General features: G+C 37.3%; 1 protein-coding gene across 1 annotated transcript in view; it reads right to left on the bottom strand.

The window, feature by feature from the left end:
• The window catches only part of usp43a (ubiquitin specific peptidase 43a), a 127,226-nt gene that overhangs the window by 73,091 nt on the left and 27,850 nt on the right, over positions 1-26,285 (bottom strand). The window contains exon 3 of the mRNA XM_079841358.1: positions 4,675-4,778. Coding sequence (XP_079697484.1) covers positions 4,675-4,778 — 104 coding nt within the window. The remainder of the gene's footprint in view (positions 1-4,674; positions 4,779-26,285) is intronic.

Raw genomic sequence — 26,285 nt, 5'->3', positions numbered from 1 at the left:
GCAGTGAAGAAGAGACTGATGGTGCGTTCACACCGGACGCGAATGACGCGACATGCACGCCGCTTAATCCGCGCCGCAGAATGTCTATTTGCGTCTTTGCATTGACTTAAATCACTCGCGCAAAACGCTTCATTCGCGTCTGGTGTGAAAGCACCATCAGAGCAGAAAGCAGCGCTCAAGACAAGCACTTTTAGTTGAAGACCCCTGAGTTAAACCATGGCATAATACGTTTCTCATTTCGGCGTCTCACGCTTGCCATCCACGTCTACTCTTTTAATGGCCCAAACGAGTGCGGGCAGCCGCAGCGTGCCTGATGTTTTGTTTCCGGTCTAGCTACATCCGGAGTGGTGTTGTAGTTTTTCTAACGTTACTAGTTGTTGCAACAGCATGTGAAAAAACTACAAAGTTTGTTAGACCAAAAAGAACGTTAATCTCGCGATAAAAAAATTGACGCCGTTAAAATAGGTTTGCGTTAACGTCGTTAATAACGCGTTTAACTGACAGCACTAATAAATTGCCTTCACTCAATCTGAAGTGAAAGGCCTTGGCAACCAGCAACTCGGTACCAGTCTGTAAACAGCAGAGCAGGTGGAACTGGTTTTTCCCCAAACAAAAGAGGCTATGCGACCTCAGTCCAGGACGTGTAGATCTTTCTAAAAAGAATCTTACTCAGTATATTCACTTTTATCACTTGGGAGACAAAAAAACATACATTCTATGAAAAAAGAACGAAAGAAAGAAAAAAAGAAAAAAAAAGCAGTCCAAAGAGAGCAAACTGAGACCAGCCTAAGGAAAAACAGAAGTATATTCTGAGTCTGAGATTGTGTTTAAAAACAACTCAGCTTCTAAATAAATCAACAGAAGGTCCTCCAAACTCCTAGTCAATACTTTAGCAACATCAGGGGGGATCTCTTTGCAATATTTTTGTGCAGTCCTATATTTCAAATATCATATACATCAAATGGGTATGGCTGGTTTCAGGGTGTTTTCAGAAGTCATCTAGCTGATATGTAGCTAAAAATCTATTTTTAATATGGCAACCAAACCTAGATTAGTTATCAACACTGCAATCATATTGCCACTGAGACTGTAGATAAGGATTTGTGCCTGTCTTTCCCTTATCTACTGCATGCTGTAGCAGAACCTGATATACAGCAGTGGCCAAAAGGGATGTCCGGAGGGGATATTTGCACAATATTTGCCTTTAATGACCCTTCAGGCTCAATTAAACAATCAAAATATGAGGAGTATGATATATTGGGAAGAAGAAAACACTAAACTTGGTTAAGGTATTAAAATGACAAAATAGCTTGGCAAGAAAGGCAATCTCCAGCATATCATGGAATATGGGTTTAAATCATGCAAAAAATGCATAGAAAAACAAAGCTCACAGGAAATAAAGCATACATTGACTACAATGTAATTAATTTGATTAATATTTAGCTGGTTCTCTCTTGTTTTTGATTACAGCAGCCATTCTGCTGGGTATTAACTCACTAAACTTTGTGCATGTGTCATGCTTAACTTCTTTCCCCAACGCTGAGCTTCATTTGATGACCTGCATGACTCATCACAATTCAGGCATATAATTTCCCACAGGTTTTCAATGGCTTTAAGATCTGGAGACTGAGGAGGCCACTTAAAGACTTCAAAATTCTGAGAATGAACACTTATTGCATTTGTGGTGTGTTTAGGATTGTTATACTTGGGTTCATAAGGATCTCCAAGTATTGGTCCATTTTCAAAAGTACCAGCAACTTTATATAAGCCATGAAGCCATGAAGATATTTTATTTGAAATCTGATGGCTCTGAAAGGCCTCCATTGGCACAATGCACGGTTCACTCTCAAGATCCTTAAAAGGTACTAAAGACGTCGTTACAAAGTCCATCTCACTACAGTGGTTCTAAAATAACTTTATGAATCGGCGAGAATAGTTTTTGTGCGCAAAAAAACCCTGAATAACGACTTATATAGTGATGACGATTTCAAAACACAGCCTCATGAAGATGAGATGGACTTTGTAACGACGTCTTTAGTACCTTTTAAGGGTCTTGAGAGTGTTAAGTGCATTGAGCCAATGGAGGCCTTTCAGAGCCATCAGATTTCAACTAAAATATCTTCACTTGTGTTCCCAAGATGAACGGAGGTCTTACGGGTGTCCAACGACATAAGGGTAAGTAATTAATGACAGAATTTTCATTTTTGGGTGAACTAACCCTTTAACATTGCCATATATTACCATGCCAATCTCTCAGAGAGTTACCAGCATACTGTACATTTTACTAAAACATTTTCAGACCTGCCAACCTTGGAATTATTATTTTTTTTGAGTACCATCAGTGTGACGGAATGGGACACGGTCATTGTGATTTTGTGTTGCTGTCGATTTGCAGTCTCTTTTTTAATGATAGGCCTTATGCATTTGACAATCACCCCCACTTGCTATTTGAGGAATGAACCCAGAGCTTTGATTGGTCGAACTCTTCTTCTTTTGCTGTTGCTTGATTTGAGTACTGCGCATGCACAGAGGTGTCACCTGATTTTTGTGTAGTGACAAATCGTACCAGCGTACTTTGAGGTCAAATGTGTACCCGCTACGCAAAATGCGTAGAGGTTGGCATGGTCTGCATTTTAAACTGCCCCACGAGGGCAATTTGAGTAATGACATGAACAAATTGTTAAACCACAATTTTGAATTTGCTTGATTTCAGTGCATAGATTCACTGAAAATGGACAGTTTGAACTGTTTCAAGCTCAGACTCTAACATAAATTTTGCTTTACTGAGGTTCATGCACTATTAAAACTTCTGTTTTAAAACTCATACTCATGAGCTACAAGACAAGGAGGAATCATGAAACTAATGATGATGTAACGATGCAGTCTTTATGAAACTTAGCAAAACATTAAAATCATAGCAATATTCATGATACTGCTTAACTATCACAAATATATAATATTCAATATACCGCCCATCACTACCACAGCTCTAACATGGCAAGCAAATGTTGTCATTACTGTGGCACTTAGACACAGAAAACTGCAACTACAGTAGTCCGAAACTTCCGCACTTTAAAGACATCTTTATAATCAAAGTCCTTGAGGATACTTCAGTGCTTTGAATCTCCTTCATTAAACACCTATGGAGCACAAAAAATGCTCACAGCTCCGGATAAACTCAGAATCCAGATTTTAATGATCACATCATGTATGCTTCTGAAGTGTTTTGTCTCCCTATACATTTCATAGCTTATCAGACATAAACCACCACAGGCAATGTAAGACTGACTTAATTAAACAAATGCTGAAAGCAGATATCACAGCAGTGTTTGTGTGGCGAAGATTTGAACAAACAAGCAGGGTGCAATCTGAAATGTAGTCAATCTGTTTTCAAAATTAGAGCAACCATAATAGCTAATGGAATTACAAAATGAATCCATGAAATCAAGAACTCACTGAGAAGCGGAAGCGTTTCACTCGACTGAAGAAAATTGCTGAGTTCATCTCTACCTGCATTTCTACTTGCTAAGGAGTGGGCATGAAGCTGGGAAAATTGGGATATTTATAAAGAGCTTTGATGCTTTAGAATGTTTAGCATTCAAGAAAAAAAAATCGAATTAAACCTACTCAAATAACTTTTGCTCACTTGAAAACTTAATATTCAGCATTTGCATATTGCTCACATCTACAGAAGCAGAAATGCCGCTGGCGAGAAGGTCTTTGTCACGCCAAAAATAGGTGAAAATAATGCTTTCGTAATATTCTCTATAGCATAGTGTGTGATTTCATTGTGGTTTACTTGATAATTTTCACTCTGCAGAAAGTTCCGGCACAGATGTTTCAACAGCCCTGCAGCCTGAGAGAGACAGTGAATAGCATGAAGCCTGCTGTTTTCTAGAGAGCTCACTCAACGGGTGCCGGATGAGCCCATTTTTTTGAGGAGAGACAAACTCTCAGCCAAAACTGTGGTACAGACGATAACCAGTCATTTTCTTTATTGATGGATGTCTGAATAAACCGTGAACAAGAATATTTATGGAATCTGCAAAAATTATAGGGTAAAAATATTACTAATTAGTATGCAACTAATGTGTAGTGAGTGTGGTCCATGATTTAGGTTTCGTGTATCAGAACTTCCATTAAGGGAACATAGAAAGCGTCGATGCTCCCTGGTTTTCACAGTGCATTGTGGGACTTTTTAGGAAGCAAAAGTTTCAATGGATTGAGACAGCCCTTAAAATGTCTGACTCCCTGAGCAGTGCCCAGACTGAACTAGGGAGCTGATTGAGACATAGATTGTAAAATGTACATTCAAACATCTTATTTAACATGAGATAAGGGATGATTTTAGGGATTTTTGTTCTTTTAACCTTTTTCTAAACAGCAATATGAGATTTTACTTTACATGTTTATCATGTTCCAGTTGACAACAATATTTGTGAAAATATTCACAGTATGATGTTTGACCAAATTGTGCAACCTTTCTATCTACTTCTATCAGTACACAATGGTCTTCTTTATGAATAATTGCATGCAGATTGTTACATGCTACTACAGTATGATCACATAACATATTGTATAATACAGTACACAATCAAGGACGCCTAATACCACAGAAGTGTTCCAATAGAAGGGCGGACTTGATCTTAAATTAAAGACTAAGGGGTGTCTGACCTGTACTGAGCTTGGAAGTGCTCCTGAACGAAACTGTGTCGAGTTCCAGGCTGCTGTGAGTTTGCTGGGCTGGGGCATGGACTCTCTTCCAATTCCAAAGGTCCCTGAGAGGTGCAAGCAGAAGGAATAAATGAAAAAAATATATATTTAGCTGTTTTCATATTGGTTTTCGGATGATAACTACAGTTTACACAGGGAAAGTATATATTTCACCAGGAAAGCATAGATTAGACAGCTAGGGTTTAAAACAATTTTTTCAATGCAACCAGAATTTTGTTTTCTTCAGATATTAGAGAAATACAAGCCATGAATTAAAACATCTAACTGAGACAGATATAGCCAGTATTACTTGTTTTCCATTCAGAAAGAAATCGTATTGCTATACTACAGAGATAATAACACAAAAAGCATCACATTTTGAAATAAAAGTTTAGAGTTTTATGTCTTTTGGGGGTTTTTGGGCCTAGATTTCTTTTGACTTTGTATCTAAACTTTCCATGTTCTTCTAATGTGTAAATTTCCAGCCTGAGTTATAATGTTCTTTTATTTATAACTTTATACTGCAAATATAAAATTACATTCTAGAAAATCGTGTGCCTTCGACTTTTTTTGCAACAGTTTGGGGAAGGTCCTTTCTGTACCAACGTGACAATGCCCCTTTGATGGTCCATAAAGAAATGATTTACTGAGTGTGGATTTACTGAGAACTTGACTGTCTGCACAAAGCCTAGACCTGCACCCCTATTGAACACCTTTGTGAAGAATTGGAATGGCAATTATGAGCCAGACCCGATAATCCAACATACAAAAGCTGCGGTTGGCCTAAAGCACTATTCAGATAGTTTTCTAAATTATACATTTAGAAAATTCTGTCATCATTTACTCACCCTCAAGTTGTTCCAAACCGGTATGAATTCCTTTCTTCTGCTGAACACAAAACAAGATATTTGGAAAAATCTTTGTAACCAAGCAGATATCGGGCAGCCATTGACTACCATAGTATTTTTTCCCCCACCAATGACTTGGTTACAAATATTCTTCCAAATATCTTCCTTTGTGTTCAGCAGAACAAAGAAATGTATACAGGTTTGGAACAACTTGAGTGTGACTAAATGATGACAGAATTTTCATTTTTTGAGTCCCTTTAAATGGTTGTAATTCAAGAATACTTTGGAATATAGACATAAGATTGGTTTTAAAGAAGACGTTTGGCAGATTATTGTAGAAGTGAAAAATTAAGTTTGAGTTGAGTTTGGCAGTATTTGATTTGAATTCAACCTCTAATAAAGATACAAAGAACACGTATGTGTGTGTTATAGCTCACCACCACATGACAAATGGAGAATCTTTCATTTTCTTTATATTTAAAAAATTTTCAGACCTTTATTTCTCATAAAATTGAATGCATGTCATCTTTTGAACTCTTGGCATGAAAACAAACTGAGCTTTCCACCAATCTTTCATGCTTTTTCAAAATAAAGGTCTGAACATGCCTTTATGAGTATGAAAATATTCTTAAGATAGGATTGGTTAGTTTTTAACTAAATTCGAAGTTTCAGGACGTGGGCATTATGGAAGGCCATATAAGAAATATAATGTTCTGCATATAATTAAGGAAGGGAATGAATTAATTAGATATAGATGCTATACTGCCATTCTGAGCAGTCCATGATCAAACTTATTTCATTTTCATTTTTATATTGGATGAGATGCAAGCAATACTTGAACCACCAACTATTTTATTAAAAAACTTGGTAAAAGATCTAAACCCATAATGAAGACACACCAGCAAGTGCGACAAGAAATTTAGCTTTATGCATTTAAAGAAAAAAATGAGAAGTAGCTTTGTAGAAAATAATATACTGAATTCACAGACATTCTTTTCCTGATGGGATTAGAATTCTATGAGGGTCATTGAAATATCCAAAAACAGCAGGTAATTTTGCTTCATCATTTTTACTGAGGTTACACAAGGATAAACACAGACATGTTCGATTTGGATGGGATTTAAATCATGTCAAGTACATCTGTGAAACACAAATTTACCTAACCTCCTCAGGGACAACTAGCTCCCCAAACAGGGCTTAAGACATTCAGGGAATTATGGGGAGCAGTCAGAGAATTATGGGAAACAGTCAGTATGATAAAAGTCATCTGATTCTTCAATGCAAATCCTAACGGCGGAATTAAACATGTCCTTACATAAAATCTTTCCATACTGGAAGTGATAGAGAGGAATTTATACCTTAACACAACAAACTAGTACCTTCGGGGAACTAAAAGGCAGAAAGAGTGCTGTCAGACATTGGCGCTAATAATGCCATATTCACTGAGACTGAGGCACTGACTGAAACAGGAAACATTGTTTGTGAGAAGAACTGTTATACAGTAAGTTAGACAGAGAGACAGAGAGAGAGAGAGGGAGAGAGAGATCTGGCTGTGGTCTCTTTTCTTATTCATATCAGATGAATTGTCAAGCTTTCAGTGCACACTCGAAGAAGCACCTTCTCAAAACTGGGTCAAAAGCCACTTAGCTGGACTTTAGAACAAAGAATAGATGCCTCAGTGACAAGACTGGGCAGCATTTCCCTCTCGCTCTCTCTCGCTCTCTTTCGGAGTGCATGCTGGGAGTGAACAGAGCGTGGTGAGTGCATTTGTGGCTGTGTGCTAAAACTTGTTTTGTGTGTTTTTTATCTTTATTGTATTGGTCTCTAAAATAAATGACACATTTTAAAATAAGAACTTTAAATTTAAATGGTTCCAAAGATGGAGAAACACCGTGATTTTAAAAATGGGATTTTTGGAAAAGAGAATGGGATGGGTAGATTGTCTTAAGTCACAAACCCTCTATTAGTGGAGGTGTTGCAGTTTCAAAACATTTTTTACCTTTATCTTATGCATTTGATGAAATAACTTGTGGATGTTTTTTAAAGGTTAATGTTAATTTTGAGAAAACAACTATGGTGCGTATAAATATATATGCACCTACAACGGGACTGGAAAGATTTTTTTACTTTAATAAGGTGGATGCATTTTTGAAAGATTTAAATCCAGAAGAGTTGTTATTTATAGGTGGAGATTTTAATTGTACCGCTAATGATAAACTGGATAAAAACCATATAGAACCACATGCTGTTTCAGAGAAAACACATAACTGATTGAAACTCACAATTTGTGTGATATATGGAGAAGTATCAAAAGCAGCACACTTGGGCTCATAATACTGAACAGTACTGAACGACTTCTTCCGGTCATATGTGGGGTAACGCAGCGCTGTTTTATCATGTCAGATTCATTTGAGTGTATTGAAAGTTATGTTACAATGCTACCCTGTGAGTTCGTTTGGCGGCTACTATGAGACATTTGTTGCACACTGCACTAAGCTAGATCTTAGATCTTAGATATTAGCTAGATATTAGGCATGGTAAAATATGGTACTCGCGGTAAATCAAGAAAACAAGATTTAAAGAGGTCATGAACTGGCTTTTTTATTTTATTATACTGTTATCTGAGGTCAACTTATTGCGTTTGTGTGGTTTTTACATTCAAAAAGATCATAATGAATAAGTAATAGGCTATTTTCTAACCTGGTTTTGAGGCTCCCTGAAAAACGCTCAGTTTTGATGGGCGTGCCACACTGAAGACTTGGAAGTAAACGTCCACGGCTAGGATTGAATAAGATTTGCATATTTAATGAGCTTCTGCTCCCCCTGTCAGTGACAGCGTGTGGCAACCGGCAACCTGAATGAATCGCCCAGCCCACAGCCAGGGCTCGCAAAATGTCTTTATCAAACAAACACAATGATTCATCTCTCATCCACCCGCGATTGATTGGAATGATATTTTTTTATTAATGTTACTTGGCCCGCCCAATCGATGAATATAACCGCGAACCGTACAGCGCGCACCCTTCAAATATCGAGTCAAGAGAGTGAACAACGCACATCAAGACATGTATTCTCCAGCCTGTGACAGCGTACTAAGGTATGTTCTGTTAGACACGTACACATAATCCATAGATATCAAACGATCTGTAACAATGCAATACTATCACATATAAAAACATGTTTTACTCACATTAGTGTGTTGCTTCATTCGTTCATGTAATCTCATCCTGTCTGCAAATGGTTAAATGAACATACGTGCAATGTCTTCCCCACGTGAGCTGGATATTCATTAAAAATAGAGTTCATCCATGCATTCATAATATTGGAATCCGAATGCTTAAAAATCAGAATCCGAAAAGCTTATGTGGTATGTTTACTGTTTAGAAATTCGATGCTGTTTAGTTCTATGCTGCTCTTAGCTGTCATGTTAGTGGCACGAGTCGGTGGGCGGGGCTACAGAATCAGGCGTTGTTCTTCTTCTGTTGTGGCGGTGCTGCTCTCACATCATAGCCGGGCACATTCTGAAATTGATCATTTGCTGGGCCTGGTGTCAATAAAAGCTTTTCTTTGACTAACAAGAAAGTTATCAGCTCTGAAACGTACAGGATATTCTTATATTACCATGACCTTTTATATATCAAAAGCTCAAGGGAAAGTTGATTTCTCAATTCATCACCCCTTTAAACAATACCACTAATAGTGTTGAGCTATATAACAATGATTTGTTTTGATTAATGTATCCAAACAGTTACTCACCTGTCTATTAAAACACAATATAAAGCGTATTTCGGGTTTCCACGGTTTCTACAAAATAGGGTAACGTGGGAAAGATGTCATTGATAGGCAACACGCGGACACAGTCTGTGTCCTGGTTAAAATAGCTTATTTCTCTAGATTTAAACATTCTTGGAAACATTTGGGATAATGCAAGCACACAAGTCAACAAAACATATAACATTGTTCTAGTGGTTTTTGGATATTTTAATTTTTTTTTTTTACATATTGTGCCTTTAAGTGAATGTTCATAATTTGTTTGCGTGTTGCTTTAAAAGGCATCATGTCTTTGTTGCAGCATTGAATTACAGTTACACTACAACCATGTTCTTATAACGCTAACAGTTATCTGAACTGCTTGGCAGAGGAAGGATTTTTTGTTCAAAACAACTTTTGTTGCTGTGTTAATTTTTGGGAAAACTTGCCAGGTATGCGGTAACCGTTTTAGGCTATAAAAGTAATTGTTTAATTAAAAGGCACCAGAATATGGGAAAATGGCATCTACTAATCTTTCTGGGGGAGGACCCATCCACATTTTTTTTTTTTTTGCTTCTGACGCCCATAATATCGCTTTAATTAGGGATGTTTTGGATGCTTCTAAACTTTTGGGAATTAACTCTGGTCTGATTTTGCTCGATCAAGAGAAAGCTTTGATAGAGTTGAACATCTGTTTTTGTGGAATACATTAGAAGATTTTGGTATCAGCCCTCTTTTATATCAATGATTCAGGGCTATGTACTGTAGCATCGTTATTAAGATTAATGGTGGTTTGAGTGCTCTGTTCAAAGTTCAGAGGGGAGTGGGATGGGATGTCCCATGTCTGGTATGCTGTATTCCCATAGAACCTTTACTTCAAAATGTACAAGTTCATGAAAAAAGTCTGGTTTTCCCTGGTTGTAAAAATCTTTTTATATCTTTCCGCTATGCTGATGATGTTATTGTTTTTGTAAATGAAAAGGATGATCTTCCCCGTTTAAAATATCTTTTCTATTTGGGAAATAAAAATTTCATAAAGAAAAATTGGGAAGGTATAATTGAGAAAATAAATGATTGGAAAAATGGAAATGTTACTCCCTTAGATGTGGCTTCTTCTCTATTGCTTGTTTAGACCCTCCAAATGGACTTGTAAATATGGTAAATATTCAAAGAGAACTGGTGGAGCTTTTTGGGTCAAGAAGTTTTTTGGGTTTCTTTTGGGGGGTTGGGGGTGGGTGTTAACATTGGTGTGGATGGAATCAGCAACTTCTCTTTATTGGTTATTGGAAGAACCACTTGTGTTTGGAGCTCGATTTGATGTTTCTGGAGAAGATTTTCCTGTTCTAACACACTTATTATGATATAGAAAACTTTTCAAGTAAAAAAAAAAAACACATCATAAATGAATCAGGATATGATTTACAGAGACCTGAAAAAGTTACTACCCTTTTAGGAGTTCAATCAATACCTTTTTCTACAAAGTTACTAACTATTAAAATTAACTGTTGAAGAGAAGACACTTCTAGGAAAGTTTAGTGCAGTGACATTGAAATTTCACCTGCTATTGATGGGTCCTGTTTTACTAGGCCCCTGTTGAACTTGGGAGTTAATGAGCATATTGATTTTTGTAATGAACATATTGATTTGTGTACAGTAGAAGGAAAAATATTAATGCATTGTGAAATATATTCATCAGTGCAAATTAAGTATTAAAACAGATATGTATGTACAGACAGTATGTAGGGAATAATTAAGGATTGATTATGAAACTAAGCCTGTTTGGCGAGCCCTTTATAAACCACCATAAAAAATGGTGATAGTATTTTTTATATTACCATGATAAATAAGAGAAGTCAGGACAAGATGTTGTATTACCATTTATAAAAAAAAAAGATATGGTAAAACCAAGAATTCCTATTGATTTAAATTTTCATAAACTAATGAGTACGATAAATGCTTTTTAAATTCCGTGGTGTTGTGATAATGCTCTGTGTTTAGTTTTTGATGAAGAGATTGTTTTTGAATAAAGTGATTGTAAATCTCAAATCTCTCTCTCGCTCGCTCTCAAAATGTTTTTACCAAATGTAAAACTATGCTAGATATAACTTGATAATTTTACTTTATGTGATGATAATGAGGGTATAAAGTAGCACCGACTTGCTTGTAGAACAAAACTACACACCAGGAAAACAAAAACCACAGAGGAGTGCAGTGCACAGTCAGAAATATAACAGTCAACGCAATGGATGATGTCTGGAGAACATTGCTACACATTACCATAGATGGTATACACATGGATTTTTGTTCACTCAAAATGACTGAAAATAATTCAAATTCAACAAATTTCAAAAGGATAGACAAAGTAGACATCTGCAGAAATAGAGTGACTATTTGTTGTTAAAGAAACCTCAGATGACCATATGCTAGAAAATAATTCAAGACCATGTTTTCATAACACTAATATATGTAAAGGTGCAGCTCATGTCTATATCTGTTTGTCTCATCACATAACTTGGAATGGGGTTTGAATGAGTTATTGCCTTTAAAGAGATGAGGTCAAACAGATACCCATCACCAGCATCAGCAAAACAATAGAAACTGCTAGACCACACAGATACTCATGGGTATTAGATATCAGAATGTTTCATTCAGCAGACAAACTCCAGCCCAAGGACTTGCCCTTGCAGAGGAGCTGCTGCTGTTAACAATGACTGTCCTCCGAATTATTCACTGCAGAGTCACTGAAGATGCACATGAATGTGTCTATTGAACATCACTGTCTTCGGTGAATCTTTTTTGATACAGTTAAGTTCAGTTAAGAACATGTCTTTCATTTAAAGAAAGCTGTTGTCACCCTGTAGTCAATCATTGTATCCATAAAACTAATCTTTGATCACCAAAATTACATATTTAAATGTTTTGTTTTTTTTCTGTGAAAAAAGTGTTGTAATGCTTATATAACTCACCCTTGCTTCATTAAATGCAAAACCATGAATATGCAAATTAGCCCCACCTCCACGCAATCACACAAGCTCAGAATAGCTGATCCACTGTCAACTTTACTGTAGTAAATGCTTCACAATGGCAGTGATTCAGAACAAGTGGAAGAGTGAATTATACAAGCTCGTCTACAAGTCAATGTATCAGAATGGTAATGCGTTGGATGGAGCTATGAAGAAATTAGGTATAAGTATTAGGATATACCTAAAAATGCGGTCTTACACAGAACTGTGGCAAGAGCGAAAAGGAAGTAAAGGAAGTAAAGGAAGGTGAACTGTGTGAAACGTTACGGAGCTGTGAAGGAAGGGTAGTGGGAGAATCGGGACCGATTTCCAGAGAGGGAAGCGCAATAAGATAGTAGGGCTGAGTGGAAGTACCCTTACTGTGAGGAAGTAGGGGGAGAGTTGTGAGGAAGTGGTGCAAGGCAACAGGGAACTGTGGGAAGAGATGGAAGAGTTGTGATGGCGAGGGAAGAGTTATGAGGAAGTAAGAGCAGAAGTGTGAAGAATAGAAGGAAGAGCCATGATGAATTGAGGAAATGCCTATGAGGAAGTTCTAAGAGATGGCTGGAGACAAAGTGAGGAAGAGTTGTGCACAAGCAAAAGGATGTGTTTTGAGGAAGTGGGGGAAGAGCTATGAGGAAATGAGGGAAGAGTTTTGAACAAAAAAAGGCAGAGACCTGAGGAAGAGAGGAAGGAAAGTGAGAGGAAGTGAAGGCAGAGGTGAAGTCGGTGAGAGTTGTGGGAGAAAGTCTTTGAGGAAGAGAGAGAAGAGCTTTAAAGAAGAGAGGTAAGAGCTGGAAGAAAGTGAGGGAGAAGCTGCGAGGAAATGTGTGGAAAAAAATGGTGAAGAAGTGAACAGGGATCTATGAGGAAGGGGAGGGGGTTATAAAGAAGTTAAGGAAGGACTAAGATGAACCAAATTAAGGGCTGTAATTAAAAGTACATGAATCATGCTGAATCTACAAATCCTTTTTATCCACTACATCCATCTGTCTGCCCACGGAGGACAGTGTGAGTAACCTCCTGCATGTGGAGTTGGATGTTTGTAAGGAAATCCACTGAGGTTCACAGATCTCTACTTCCTGCGTTATTTCTATCTTCCTCTATATACTCCCTGCAGTATGAAAACAGCTAAAAACATTCTTGCAACAAATGAATCCGAAACATGCCAAGTATTTACCTCCTCTCACAGAAGCAGTAGGGGAGAGCAGGGACGAAAGTACCATTTTTCAGAAAATCGTAATTTTAAAAGATAATGTTTTAGACCGAGAGATATTTTTGCTGTGGCCAATAACTCACAAGTGTGTTCTATCAATAGCAGGTGGTATTTTGTACAAATGTAGAACGACTACAGTATAATTTCACTTTGAACATAAGTTGCACATTGTTACTTTTGACCCCATCAGGTGGGACGAAAGTAACACACAGGTGGGTCAAAAGTAACACAACAATACAAGCTAGATTTTTTGGTGCTACTCTTGTTTTTATTAAACATACCTGACTATGACCATGTTAATATGTAACTGCAAACATATTTTGTCCTTTATCTTTGCAAAAAAAATATTAAATTACATTTTCATTTTATATGTTAAAGTTCATCAAATGTTTCAAATGTAATATGACAGTACAAACGTGAATTGTTTAGAATATTTTTTATTTGCAATGTCAATCTATTTGATAAGTTTTTTCTTCAACAGTATGAACAATATAAAAATTAAATTAAATTAAATTTGCATAATATGCATTATATATATAATAGCGGGACATATAGCCTATATACAATAGTGTTACTTTCGTCCTGACAGGAAGTCCTGACATTTAAACACGATTTACTTTTATACTGAAAAACTCTGAAAAGACAAACCTTCAGTGTGTGTAACAGCACTAAATAACCCGTAGATTGATCATTACTGTGACACATGAAACAAGAAACACAACTTGTAATTAGAAAAAAAGTACCACTTCATTAATTTACTTGCCGTACTTGAAAACTGTATTTCGGACCTAACCGCGGGAAACGATGGCGGAATCACATGATATTTGGCAGATCCGTCATGGGTTGTGTGCTGAACGTGCTGTCATAGCTTGAAATGCAAATGTATTCAGGGCTCGGAGAAAATCACTTTGTTACTTTCGTCCCGTGTTACTTTCGCCCCGGTTCTCCCCTACTCCAAGAAGTGTCTGAATGAGTCTTTAAAAATATGCACAGCCCTTTACAAGAATTTATCAAAGTAATTCCTTACTGGTCAACAGTTCAGAGCTTTGTGTATAGCATATGGCTTTGAAACCTATAAAAATCTTTTAAAACGTCCCTCTTTTTCTGTCACGATAAGAACAAAGATTGTTGAAGTTAAAACGTTTGGCATGGAAACTTGTCCCTTGTCCCACAGCTGTCAGAGATGCATGTACACATCTTTCATCAGACTCTTTCGTTCCAGTGAAATCACAATATATTGCAAATAACTGGTTTAAAATGGCCCCAAGATGTAAACTTAAATAACAGACAAAGGTGCATGATATAAAATATCTAAAAATATATATAAACACACACTTTAAGCAATATGTTTCAGAAGAATTATATATATATATATTTATATAATTTGTATTTTATTTATTAATATTAGTGATGCAACGAAATGAAAATTCTGGGCTGAAACCGAAAATTTAGGAGGCACTTGGCCGAAAACCGAAACTGAAGCCGAAAATGGCTTCTTTTAAAAACGTATAATATATATATATATATATATATATATATATATATATATATATATATATATATATATATATATATATATATATATAGCTTGAATTTAATGGATCTGAAATGAAAAAAAAAAAATCACGAACCAAAAGAATAATCAAACTTGTATTAAGTTACATAACAAAACCTAAAATATTTTTAACAATAAATATAAATAATGATACCAAATAATATTATTCTTCAAGTTTTGTTCCATCAAATAAAATAGTTTTTTAACAGTTGTGCAAAAAGAAAATCCACAATTATCTGAATAACTGCACACAAAATCACAGAATGGTTCTCATTAAGAACATGAAATGCTGCACTGAATAGTCTCTCACTGTCTGTCACTGTTCTCCGGGAAATATGGCATTTGGGGGTAAAATGTGTTTTTTTTTGGCAGGGCTGCCTGCTAAAATTCGCATTCCTGGGTCTAAATATCACATAATTGGGGTCGCTTCAACCCGCGGACATGGAAAAACACTGCTTGGTCACACTGCTTGGGGCAGATAAATACCTGCGTGCAATCCGCGCAAGCAATGGAAAGCGGCCTTCGTTCGCGCACCAGTAGTCAAGGGGATTGTCGCTTCTGGCAATGGGTAGTTCAGCTGGATACATCTCTATTTGTTCTCATACCGCTGACACGCTTAATCTTTGATAGGCAGACGCGTCGCGTGATAACGGCTCAACCGTGAGTGAAACCTAAGCGCTTGTGCACGGATGGGAGGGGCGCGTGACATTCACTTTCGGTTAGCGTTTTCCGCTGGTTTTTTTTGGCCGAAATTTCGGTGCACCCCTAATTAATATTATTGCCGATAATTCATTTTAGATGTAGTTCCAGACTATTTATTATATTATTATATTGCATGTGTACAGTACATAATATTAATATATCTAATTATTATCTATTATATTTAAATGGAAGTTTAAGATATTTGAAACACTGACCCTAACAAAAAAATTTTTTTTTAAATGTTGTCATTCGAGCAAGGTTTAAATGCAATCTCTGCCAGAAATATTCCTCTAAACCATATCTGCTCATGCTCGGACAGAAAGAATCCTTAGTCCACTTTCTTAACAATCCAGTGAGGGCAGTTAATTGGTGTCCTTCAGAGCTTTTTCTCTGTGATCAGAGGCATTTAAGGACTGTATAGAGATTTCAGCTCAACTCTGTAGTGAAGCATGAGGCACTTTCTTTATAAGAAACCCATCCATCCTTTTATTCTTCCATCAGTTGGGCAGCACCAACAGTCATGTGAGTCAACAGTCGCTGGGAGGTCAGTGAGAATGGAGTAACAGACAGAGAGGCATGTAAAGGGGGACGAAATGCTAGTCTTGCAGGAAAGGGGCTGACTCACAGCTATTCTTTCAGACACACATAGCAGCTGCTAATTCAGGCTATTCAGCTAGGGCTTACGGTATCACAGCAAACACTGGGACTCACAGGATAGGAAAAACCCTGACAGGCATTTCACTCTAACAACCCTCTATCTCCGTATTTGTTTATCCATATGTCACTTTATCCATCTCTCAATTGTTCCATTTCTGCATTCCAATTAGACATTCAAACCCCCCCCCCCCCCCCCCCCCTCTCTGATTCGTCTCCCTCTCTGTACTCACTCTCAGGGCTTCCCAGAAGCTCTGATCTGCTGGGCTTTTTAGTGATTCGTTATTCATTTCGAGAGGTCATACACCTCTTTTCATCCCCAAGCGCAGCTGCTGAAAAACATTCTAGGACTTTTATTATATTACCTGGCTTGCATGTCTTGAGTCAAAGAGCAGAGTAGATGATCTTCCTTCCTTTACTCACTCTGCCTAACACTACAAATGGATATTTTACTCTGTTCCTATTTTAATGGGATACCAAGTTTGAAGGTTAGAAGGTTCCCTGTATCAGTTTCCAACATCACTTTTCAGCAGCGGGGGAGAATTACCACCACAAGTGGAACTTCAGCGCCACGGCACAGGAAATCATACTTTACCTGAGTGGCCAATGTGAGTTTTGCAGGCTGTTTTCTCAAGAATTTTTCACAATACAGCGTTTCAAAGCAGCTTTAGGCCTGGGACACACTAGACGATTTTAAAGCTGTGGGACATAAGACATAAGGGCAGTTTGAACCGATTTTTAGCATTATAATCCTCCAAATGCACACACTAGAAGATTCGTCTGGACCACAAGACCACAAACCTGTTGATTGTAATATATTCACAGTGAGAATAAACGTGACTTGAGAAGAAAAACAAATGGAGGACGATCAACATCATCAGCTGATTCTCCTAGCATGAGTTTTGTTTTACGGGAAGAAAAATAAAGGAGAAAAAAGATTATGGGTGATCAATACTTCCCTTTCGCGGCATGTTTGTGGCTGTCATTCAGCTATAGAAGCACGTAACATCCTGTTGGTGAAGCTTGCTCTCATTGGCTATCGCGGGTATCACGTCTGAGGTAGAGTCTTATGTTTGATATTTACGATTTGGGAATATGCGGGCTCCGACACCATTGGGATAAGTAAAATAATTTAAATGACACCACACAATTGAGGATTTTTTGGACAAAAAGTCGGTTGCGAGAAGTCTCAAATCGGACCACGCCCAGTTGGGGGTTGCAAATTGGGCCAAAAACCTAGCTTAAAATCTTCAAGTGTGTGGCCAGCCTTACAGAATGCTTAAAACAGTTTTAGTTTGTAGCAAATATATCAGTGCCACAGCGTCTCGGGTATGCCTGAGCGTATGAATGTAATTAAAGTCATAATAAAATGGATTGTATCTGTCGTTTTCACTGGAAAATCAAGTTATGCCATTTTGATTAAATATTACATTTAAAATGTATATGAAACTGAAACATAGACCTAGATAAATCATTTACAATAAGATCTATAACATGTATTCAAAAAATAGATGGTGAATTTTAACATGAACTAACAATGAACAATACTTCTACAGCATTCATTAACCGTAGTTAATGTTAATCTCAACATTTACTAATACATTATGATCAAACGTTGCATCTGTTAACATTAGTTAATGCACATAGTTAATGCACAGTGAACTAACATGAACAAGATTTGAATTAGCTAACATTAACAATGGTTAATAAATTCTGTAAAAACATTGATTAAAATGTTTCAAATGTTATGTAATTTAAATGACAATGTTGAGAAATAAAGGGTATGGCTTTAAAGTGGAAATAAAGGGAATGGCTTTAAAGTAGAAAATGAAGCATTCAGTAAAGTTAATATTATTTCGTAAATGGATTTCCACTCACTCCACTAACAAACACGATAAATATAACCATTTAAAAGATATAAAAGGATGTTTTGTTATAGCTACAACCTGTGATATCACAAGGTTGGTTGTCTTGCCCAAGTTCAACAGATACAATAGTAGAGAGACTATTAATGACAGACAGTGGAGGACAGATAAAGAAGATAAAGACAGACAGTGAAATATGGAAACTACACAGCCACATGGCATCAGAAGACAAAGGGGAGGCCACTATAGCACTGCAAAAAAAAAGTTTTTTTGGGTATAATATGTCACAGTTTACCTCAAAGGCCTACAATGACTTCAGTCAATATTAGTGAGTTATCATGTTTTTCACTTTAGAATACTGATCCAAATAATTAGTTATTCCTTCTGAAGGATTTGGTAATACTTCAGTCATTACTAGTGGGTTACCATGATCTTCACTTTAGAAATAATTGTACATTATGCATTATCTATGTAAATTATGAACCTATATGGTAGTTAAACATTAAAATACATTACATTATACATTAAAAACAGTAATATTGTGAATTAGCAGGCCTATTTCAATTTAAAATAACCGTTTTCTATTTTAATATATTTTAAAATGCAATTTGTTCCTGTGATGGTAAAGCTGAATTTCCAGCATCATTACTCCAGTCTTCAGTGTCACATGATCCTTCAGAAATCATTCAAATGATATGCTGATATTCCTCAAGTAACAAGTAAGGAATGTCCTGCTGTATAGTGACTAAATTGTACTAGTAAAAAGCAGTGAACCTAATTCTGTACAAAGAAAGGAACAGTGCAGACTGTTCTGTGGTAAAATAAAATGTGTGGGATCAGAGCAGATAACATTCCCCCCTTTACTTCTGAAGACCAGTTTTAGAGGTCTGCAGAGGAATGCATTACAAATGGGGCATAGACATATTGTCAACACAATATCTCCAATGCTGGGGCGTTTATAGATAAGCACGAATAACATACAATATATAGATGATACTGCCAACCCCATGTTTGATAACGGAAGAAGAGCAGCTGGGTGCTGATCAGTCATTCATTTAGATGATAAATAGAGCATACAGCTGAGTTGACTAGAAAAATGCACAAAAATCCAGAAAAGCACCTGGGTGTGAACACGCATACATGCACACAGAGAGGATTCAAACCCCTGCTAGGCGAGTAATCTCTAGACCTCTCCACGATACAGCATGCCAGCCTACCATCCTACACCCCCACTGCGAATGTAATCCAGCTGAGATTAGGATGCGATTCACAACACACACACAACCACACATACATCCAAAATACACACCCACTCACAGCATGAGCTATACTGTGCTTTACAGAGCCAATCTTTGGCTTCAGGAAGAGATAACTGAGGTGACAGTTTCATCTCCTCTCACGTTCACGTGAAATGCCTCAATGGCCCCCTTAAAGGGATAGTTCAAATATTACAATTCTGTCATTCTTACCCTCATGTTAATCAAAACCATCTTGCAGAAAACTACAAAACGACAAACACAAAAGGTTTTTTTTTATTCCATCAATGATAACGAAGACTGTAGCAACTTCCAAATGTGATATAACAAGGCTCTTTCTACATTTAGCGAGTTGTACACAGATGGTCACTTTTCATCTTTTGATCTTCTTCTCAAGTAGATTTGGTCTTTCTCACTCTCATTTTTATTGTTACTTGGAGATTTGACATTATGTTCTGCAGGCTTTCTCTGACTATAATATTCAGCAGGAAGTGCACTGTTTCTGTAATCTAGTGCTACATGCACCAGATTCTAGGCATATGCAGGGCTCCAGACTAACTTTTTTCACTAGGAGCACAGTGGCCCCCAACTGAAAATTTTAGGGGCACAACCAGAAATTTTAGGGGCGCACACCGTAAATCAACATGCTAACCAAATCTACTAATGTCCACTGTATTACTAATAGGAGTCGGTATCGTTAAGGTTTTAATGGTATTACTACTCTTACCCATACTGCTTATCGATCCTGTACTTTAACAGTATTCTTAACGGTTCTTTTTATTATACTTTATATATTTTTTTTTATTTAAAAAAAAAACATTAAAAACATAATTAACATGGCTTTATAATCTGAAAAGTAAAATATCTATAGCAAAAGAAACCGCATCTATTTGTAAATGGACCAGTGTGCAGGCATTCGGAAGGTCTGCTAACATTATTACAGTAAAGAACAAACCTACAAAGAAATCTAATAAAGTAATGAAATGTAAAATAACACTGCATAGTTTTCACTGTATAAATTGATAGATTAATGCTTATAAAATCTAAAGTTATTAATTCAAGAGATGTGAATATTTTCTATTTGCCTTTTGTTCGATTGGAATTAATGGCTCAATCGTCAGCAGGTTTATTAGACGCTGCCCCTTTAAGACCGATCGAATGTAGAACTAATAATATCATATTCTCCTATTTCTCCAAACTATTTACGCCCATTTAAGATATAAACTGTTAAAATAACTACTCTCCAATCCGGTCATTTTGACACCGGCTATTTGTTGTTTATTTGATGGTTTAGACGCGCACACAACGCCTAAAATATTAAGTGCCAGTCGGTCCATTTCGCAGCACACACACATAAGCCGCCTTGAAGTTGGAAACAGCGTCTCTTGCGCGGATTATTGTGCATTTAATAGCTCTTTATTATCAAACACATCCCGCAGTTTAGCAACAGTGGAGACTGCAGTTTACAACAATCACTGAATCTGACGTTTAGTTTAGGTTTAAGGAGAAATGACAGCGCAAGGCTGTGAAGGGAAGGATGAGCTCGACGAACACGGCTATAGGAATATATCATCTTTTTATAATTCTTGGAAGCCAAAATCGAAAATAAAATTAGATTAATATCACAGCACATCCCTAAAGTAAGCAGACTAAACTTTAGTGTAGTTCTCTTGGCCATCGTCACTCATTAAGCTGACTGTGGTGTGTTCGCTGGAGCTCAACGTGAGAGAGCTCGCTTTCTCTCTCTTCTGGATTGCGAAGAGCAAAAATGCATCACGGACAAATGGTTTAATATTATCTCATATAGAAAAGGCTGGCAAAGATAGAATTTGCCAGACATAATGTCTATCAATTATAATTAGTAAGTGTATTTTCTTAATTTCTCCAGTATGACAGCAGGCAAATTTACTGGTCGCACATGTGCGACTGGATGTAAAATTCAGTCGCACACTCTCAAATTTTAGTCGCAAAATGCGACCATTTAGTCGCACTCTGGAGCCCTGATATGGTTTGACAATTTGTTTCCCTGTTCTCTTCGCAGTTAAATACATCTTCTGATTATCTCAAGGTTGCCTGGGAAAAGGAGGCTGGCATCAATTTATCTGTCGATCTCTGGTCCGATATCTTGCAGAGAATGCATAGCTGTTCCATCAGTGCAAGAATCCAATAATTTCAGTTTAAAATTGTACACATTGCACCATTCTAAAGCCAAACTCCACCAGATCTACCCAGCGGTGTCTCCAATTTGAGATCGATGTCAGGGTGCAGAGGGAACTTTATCCAATTCTTTTTGGTTCCGCCTGAAGCTCCAGAGTTATTGGCAAGATATGTTTTCTTGTATTCTGCAGCATATGATCAGGTTCTCTCTCCTGAAATGAAACTGGCCATCTTTGGCCATTCTGACAGTTTCCTCTTTGCCGTACTATTTGCAGCTGGCATTGATACCAGGCATGGTGTCACATGTCTGTCTGTTTATTTGATCTTTCAGTTGTGTTTTGATTTTGTCACGTGTTCCTTTTTCTTAGGCCTAGTCCACACGTACACAGGTATTTTCATAACCAGAATTTTTCCTCCTTTAAAAAACAATCGCATCCACACAAGCATGGTTTAAAAAAAATCTCTGTCCACATGAAAACGCAAAACCGCGCTATGATTGGCTGCCTGATTTCCACATGCACTGAGGGATGCCATGGGCTCAGTGAAACCCAAGTTCCTTTACTTTGGACTCAGTGACAAGTAACTGTATATACACAGGGGCAGGGCCTAAGTGGACTGTAATAGCTTCACACACTTGCCTTACTATTTTGTATTATTGCATTCTGGTGCCTCTGTTCTGCAATACAATGAGATAACTGCGCAATGCGCATGTATCTGTATACATGTGATAAGCGCTGTTAGCAGAGTTGTTAAAAGCTACGTCCGCCATTGCATAGACTCGACTCATGTAAACAAAAGAGATAACAGCGCACAATCTGACGTCAAACAAAGGAGAGAACGGCACACACTTCGACTTCACAAGCCGAAATCTCCAGTTTCACCATCAACACGACAACACTGCAACCGGAGTTTCTAAAAATCTTCACCCTGGCAAGAGTTTTCAAAAAAGTCCGGTTTCAGTAACCGGATACTGCGTTTGCGTGTGGACGAACAGCCAAACCACGTACAAAAAGGTGCGGTTTTGAAAATACCCGTGGTCGTGTGGACAGGGCCTTAGTTTCCCACCACTTGTCGGTTTCCGTGGTTACCCTTGTTAGTTAAGTTCTGTTCAGCTGTGCTTAGTTAATTATCTCGTTTCTGTCTCCTATTTTAGGGTGCGTTCACACTTGTAATGTTTGGTTCGATTAAAACGAACCCTGGTGCGATTGCTCGGTTAGTGCTGTTCATTTGAACATATGTGAACGCTGCCATACGAACCCTGGTGCACACCAAACAAGCGGACTGAGACCGCTAAAAAGATGGGTCTCGGTCCGCTTCCAAACGAACTCTGGTGCGGTTCGATTGATATATGAACGCAACACAGACCAAAGACATGTAAACGAACCAAAAACAGAATGTGCTGTCACAAGATGCCGCTACAAGTCAGCTGATTTGACGACGCAGAAAGATCGGTGTATCCAAAATGAGTCGAGGGCAAACGTGGAGCAACGAGGAGGTAAAGTGCCTCATCAAAATATGCAGATCTTCGTTTCTGCATACAACGGAGGAAATCCTGGTGCTGTTTTGAATGTTTTGAACATTTTATGAGCTCTTCGGGAGTTCTCAGCTGGTAAAAATAAAACCATATGTACCCGCATCAAATGATCGCGTTTAATCCAGAACACAGCATTGTTTTGAATGTTCGGTAAGCAAGCTCCGTTGCGAAATATACGTCATAAAAGCCGACCAATCAGGTTGTGACCGTATCCCTATGCCTTTGGTTCAGTAACTTTAGGTTCGCTGTTAAAAATGCCAGTGTGAACGCTAAGCGGACCAGGACTATATGTTTTGTTTTTGTTTTTTGGTCCGGACCAAACGAACCGAACTACAAGTGTGAACTAAGTTCCTCTTGTTCACTCAGTCTTTGTCTAGTCACTATTATTTTACCCTAACTTTCTGTTTGTTCCTGAGCATTATTAAAGTTTAAGTTTGTATTTTGATCGTCTGAGTCTTCAGCCTGTTCCTGTGCACACCAACCCGTTACACATGGTTGTGGCCAGGAGAATTATATTGAGGGATTGGAAAGCCACTGCTCCCCCAATGCTTTCAGAGATGGCTTGCTGAGATGGTATCGGTTTTAAACCTTGAAAAAATATGGTTAAATGAAGTCTCTTAATACATTTTCTAAGGTCTGGGGTCCCTTCCTCCAACATTAACATGATAGTAGACATATTTAGTAACATATTTTGAGATTTTTACACATTTGCTATACTACGATTTGTGCTAAAAAATGAAAAGCTTTTCCTTTGCGTTCTTTGTGTATAACATTGTCAAAACAAGTCCCGTTCACGCTGACTAAAAACGCTGCATTATGCATGCCAGGCCTGAAGTTGGCAATGTCACTTTTTAAAGAAACACTACTACACTAAACATGTAATGCGCATATGTGTTACGTGACCGCTTAGAGAGACGATAATGGTATTGTTTTCAAAATCTCGCACTTTGTCTGCACTGATAGCCTCATGGGCAGCACTTCGACATGTTCGAGTTTGAATCCTGGTTCATGGACTTTTCCCGATCCCGTCCCCACTTTCTCTACCACCTCGCTTCCTGTCCACTCTATACTATCCTGTCACAAAAAGGCACAAAAAAACTTTAATTACCTCGCATTTTGAAATCCATTTTCAAATGTTTGCTTTTTCATGTCAACTTAAAATTAGAAAACGCTGTTGTGTAAATGAACGGCCAAAACACAAAACGTTTTTTTGTTTTTAGTTGAAAACGATGTCATGTAAACAGCCCCTAATTACTCTGACAAATAAACAAACATGGCCTCGAGCAGCCAATCAAAATTCAGCATTTTCTCAATGTGAATGACAGATGAGGGCTATAATACTAATGTTGTCTACTAGAAGACAACTGTATAAGAAATGTTTTAGTTCTAATCTTTTTCCATCAATTTGAATGCCTGAACATTTCATGATTTTATATCATGTGTTTTTATAAGCCGTTTCATCAAACACTAACTCGCAGTATCAGTGGAGATTCCAGACTGATAACTTTGCAGTGCACACACATATCTGTAAGGATACATGGGCATGGCAGTTGTATCTACATGAGCATGGTGCTACATGGTGCTTGGACCCTGATAATTGTCGTTTGCAGCTTTATTTAAACTATTTTAAAACAAAAATATATCAAGGAAAAGTAATAACTAATAAACTAACAATGCATTTTAAAGAAGAAATATAAACTTAGACTTAACAAATTCCAATCATATTCTATATGAGCTGACACTTATCAGTGAATGAACAAATACTTAAATGTTTTCATCAAAAGACAAAAACTATCACTGAAGCAAAAACAGTGTAAAAATGATTGCAGTGATTGCATATATGCATGCAAGTTAGTCAGAGTCAATTCAGGTGAAGACAGGTGTGTACTATTTCCCATGAGCTTGATGATTAGGTCATTCTGAACACAGCCACATACCCAGTTATAAAAGTGTTTTATTAATTTTTTTTCTCAGAAATATGTCAGGGTGTGTAGGTTTTTTTTCTAAAGCATTAAGATACGATTGCACAACAGTAGAGCCTTGAACCTGCACACACATGCACACAAGTCTGATTCGCTATCTTTGTGGGGACTCTCCATAGATGTAATGTTTTTTATACTGTACAAGCTGTACATTATATCCCCTTACACTAATCCTACCCATCACACAAAACTTTTTTTTGCATTTATTTAAACTCAATATATATGATTTACACGTTTGTTTCCTCATGGGGACCTCAATTTATGTCCACACGAGTCCCCACGAGTCAGTGTGCATTCAGGTTGAAGTCCCCACCGGGATAGAAAAACATGAACACACACGAACACGAACACACACACACAAAATCAGCCTGCACCTCAACCAGCCTTACACACCTCCATCAGCAACACATACTCTACTGTTCACCTCTCACTTTAAAGAATAGACAAAAGTTTAGATGCCTCTGAATATTTTAGTGGTTCTCTGCACTTTTTAGGGAGTTTATCTGAAATATTAATTGATTTAATCAAATTTTCCTATAAAAAAAGTGTTAAATATTTCAAGCAGCAGTGAAATCCATTACAGGCCCTTTAATAGTATCTAGGGAACATGTACGTGTGTCAGGTGGGTGCCTGCTAGCTGAGGGTTTGAATGGACACCAATGGCACTTGATCACAGGAGAGAGACATTATGAACAGCTCAGATCACAAACATACACTTTATTTTATTACAAATTTATACAGCTCTATTCACTGTGCATTATCACAGTATAAATATATTATGGAATATTTTTTACATACTTTTTGTACTATGCAAAAAGTATAAAACTCTAATAAATTGTTAACTCACTTTAAATTTTTGACGATTTTAATCTGCAATTTAGAGTGCACATTTTTTTAAAAGTCCTTGTCACAAAGAATGTATCTATTATCTAGTGAAAGCAACATAATATGATGGACAAACCAAGGGGGGAAAGCAAAACACCTCACAAGGGGGTCATTAAAAGTCTATTATGTTTAAAAGTGCTTAAAATACACCTATCCACCTCTAAAG

Source organism: Gobio gobio (genome assembly GCF_949357685.1).
Source record: "Gobio gobio genome assembly, chromosome: 17".
Lineage (NCBI taxonomy): Eukaryota > Metazoa > Chordata > Actinopteri > Cypriniformes > Gobionidae > Gobio > Gobio gobio.
Note: the sequence above shows the minus strand (reverse complement) of the source record. Positions and strands in the feature narration are given on the sequence as shown.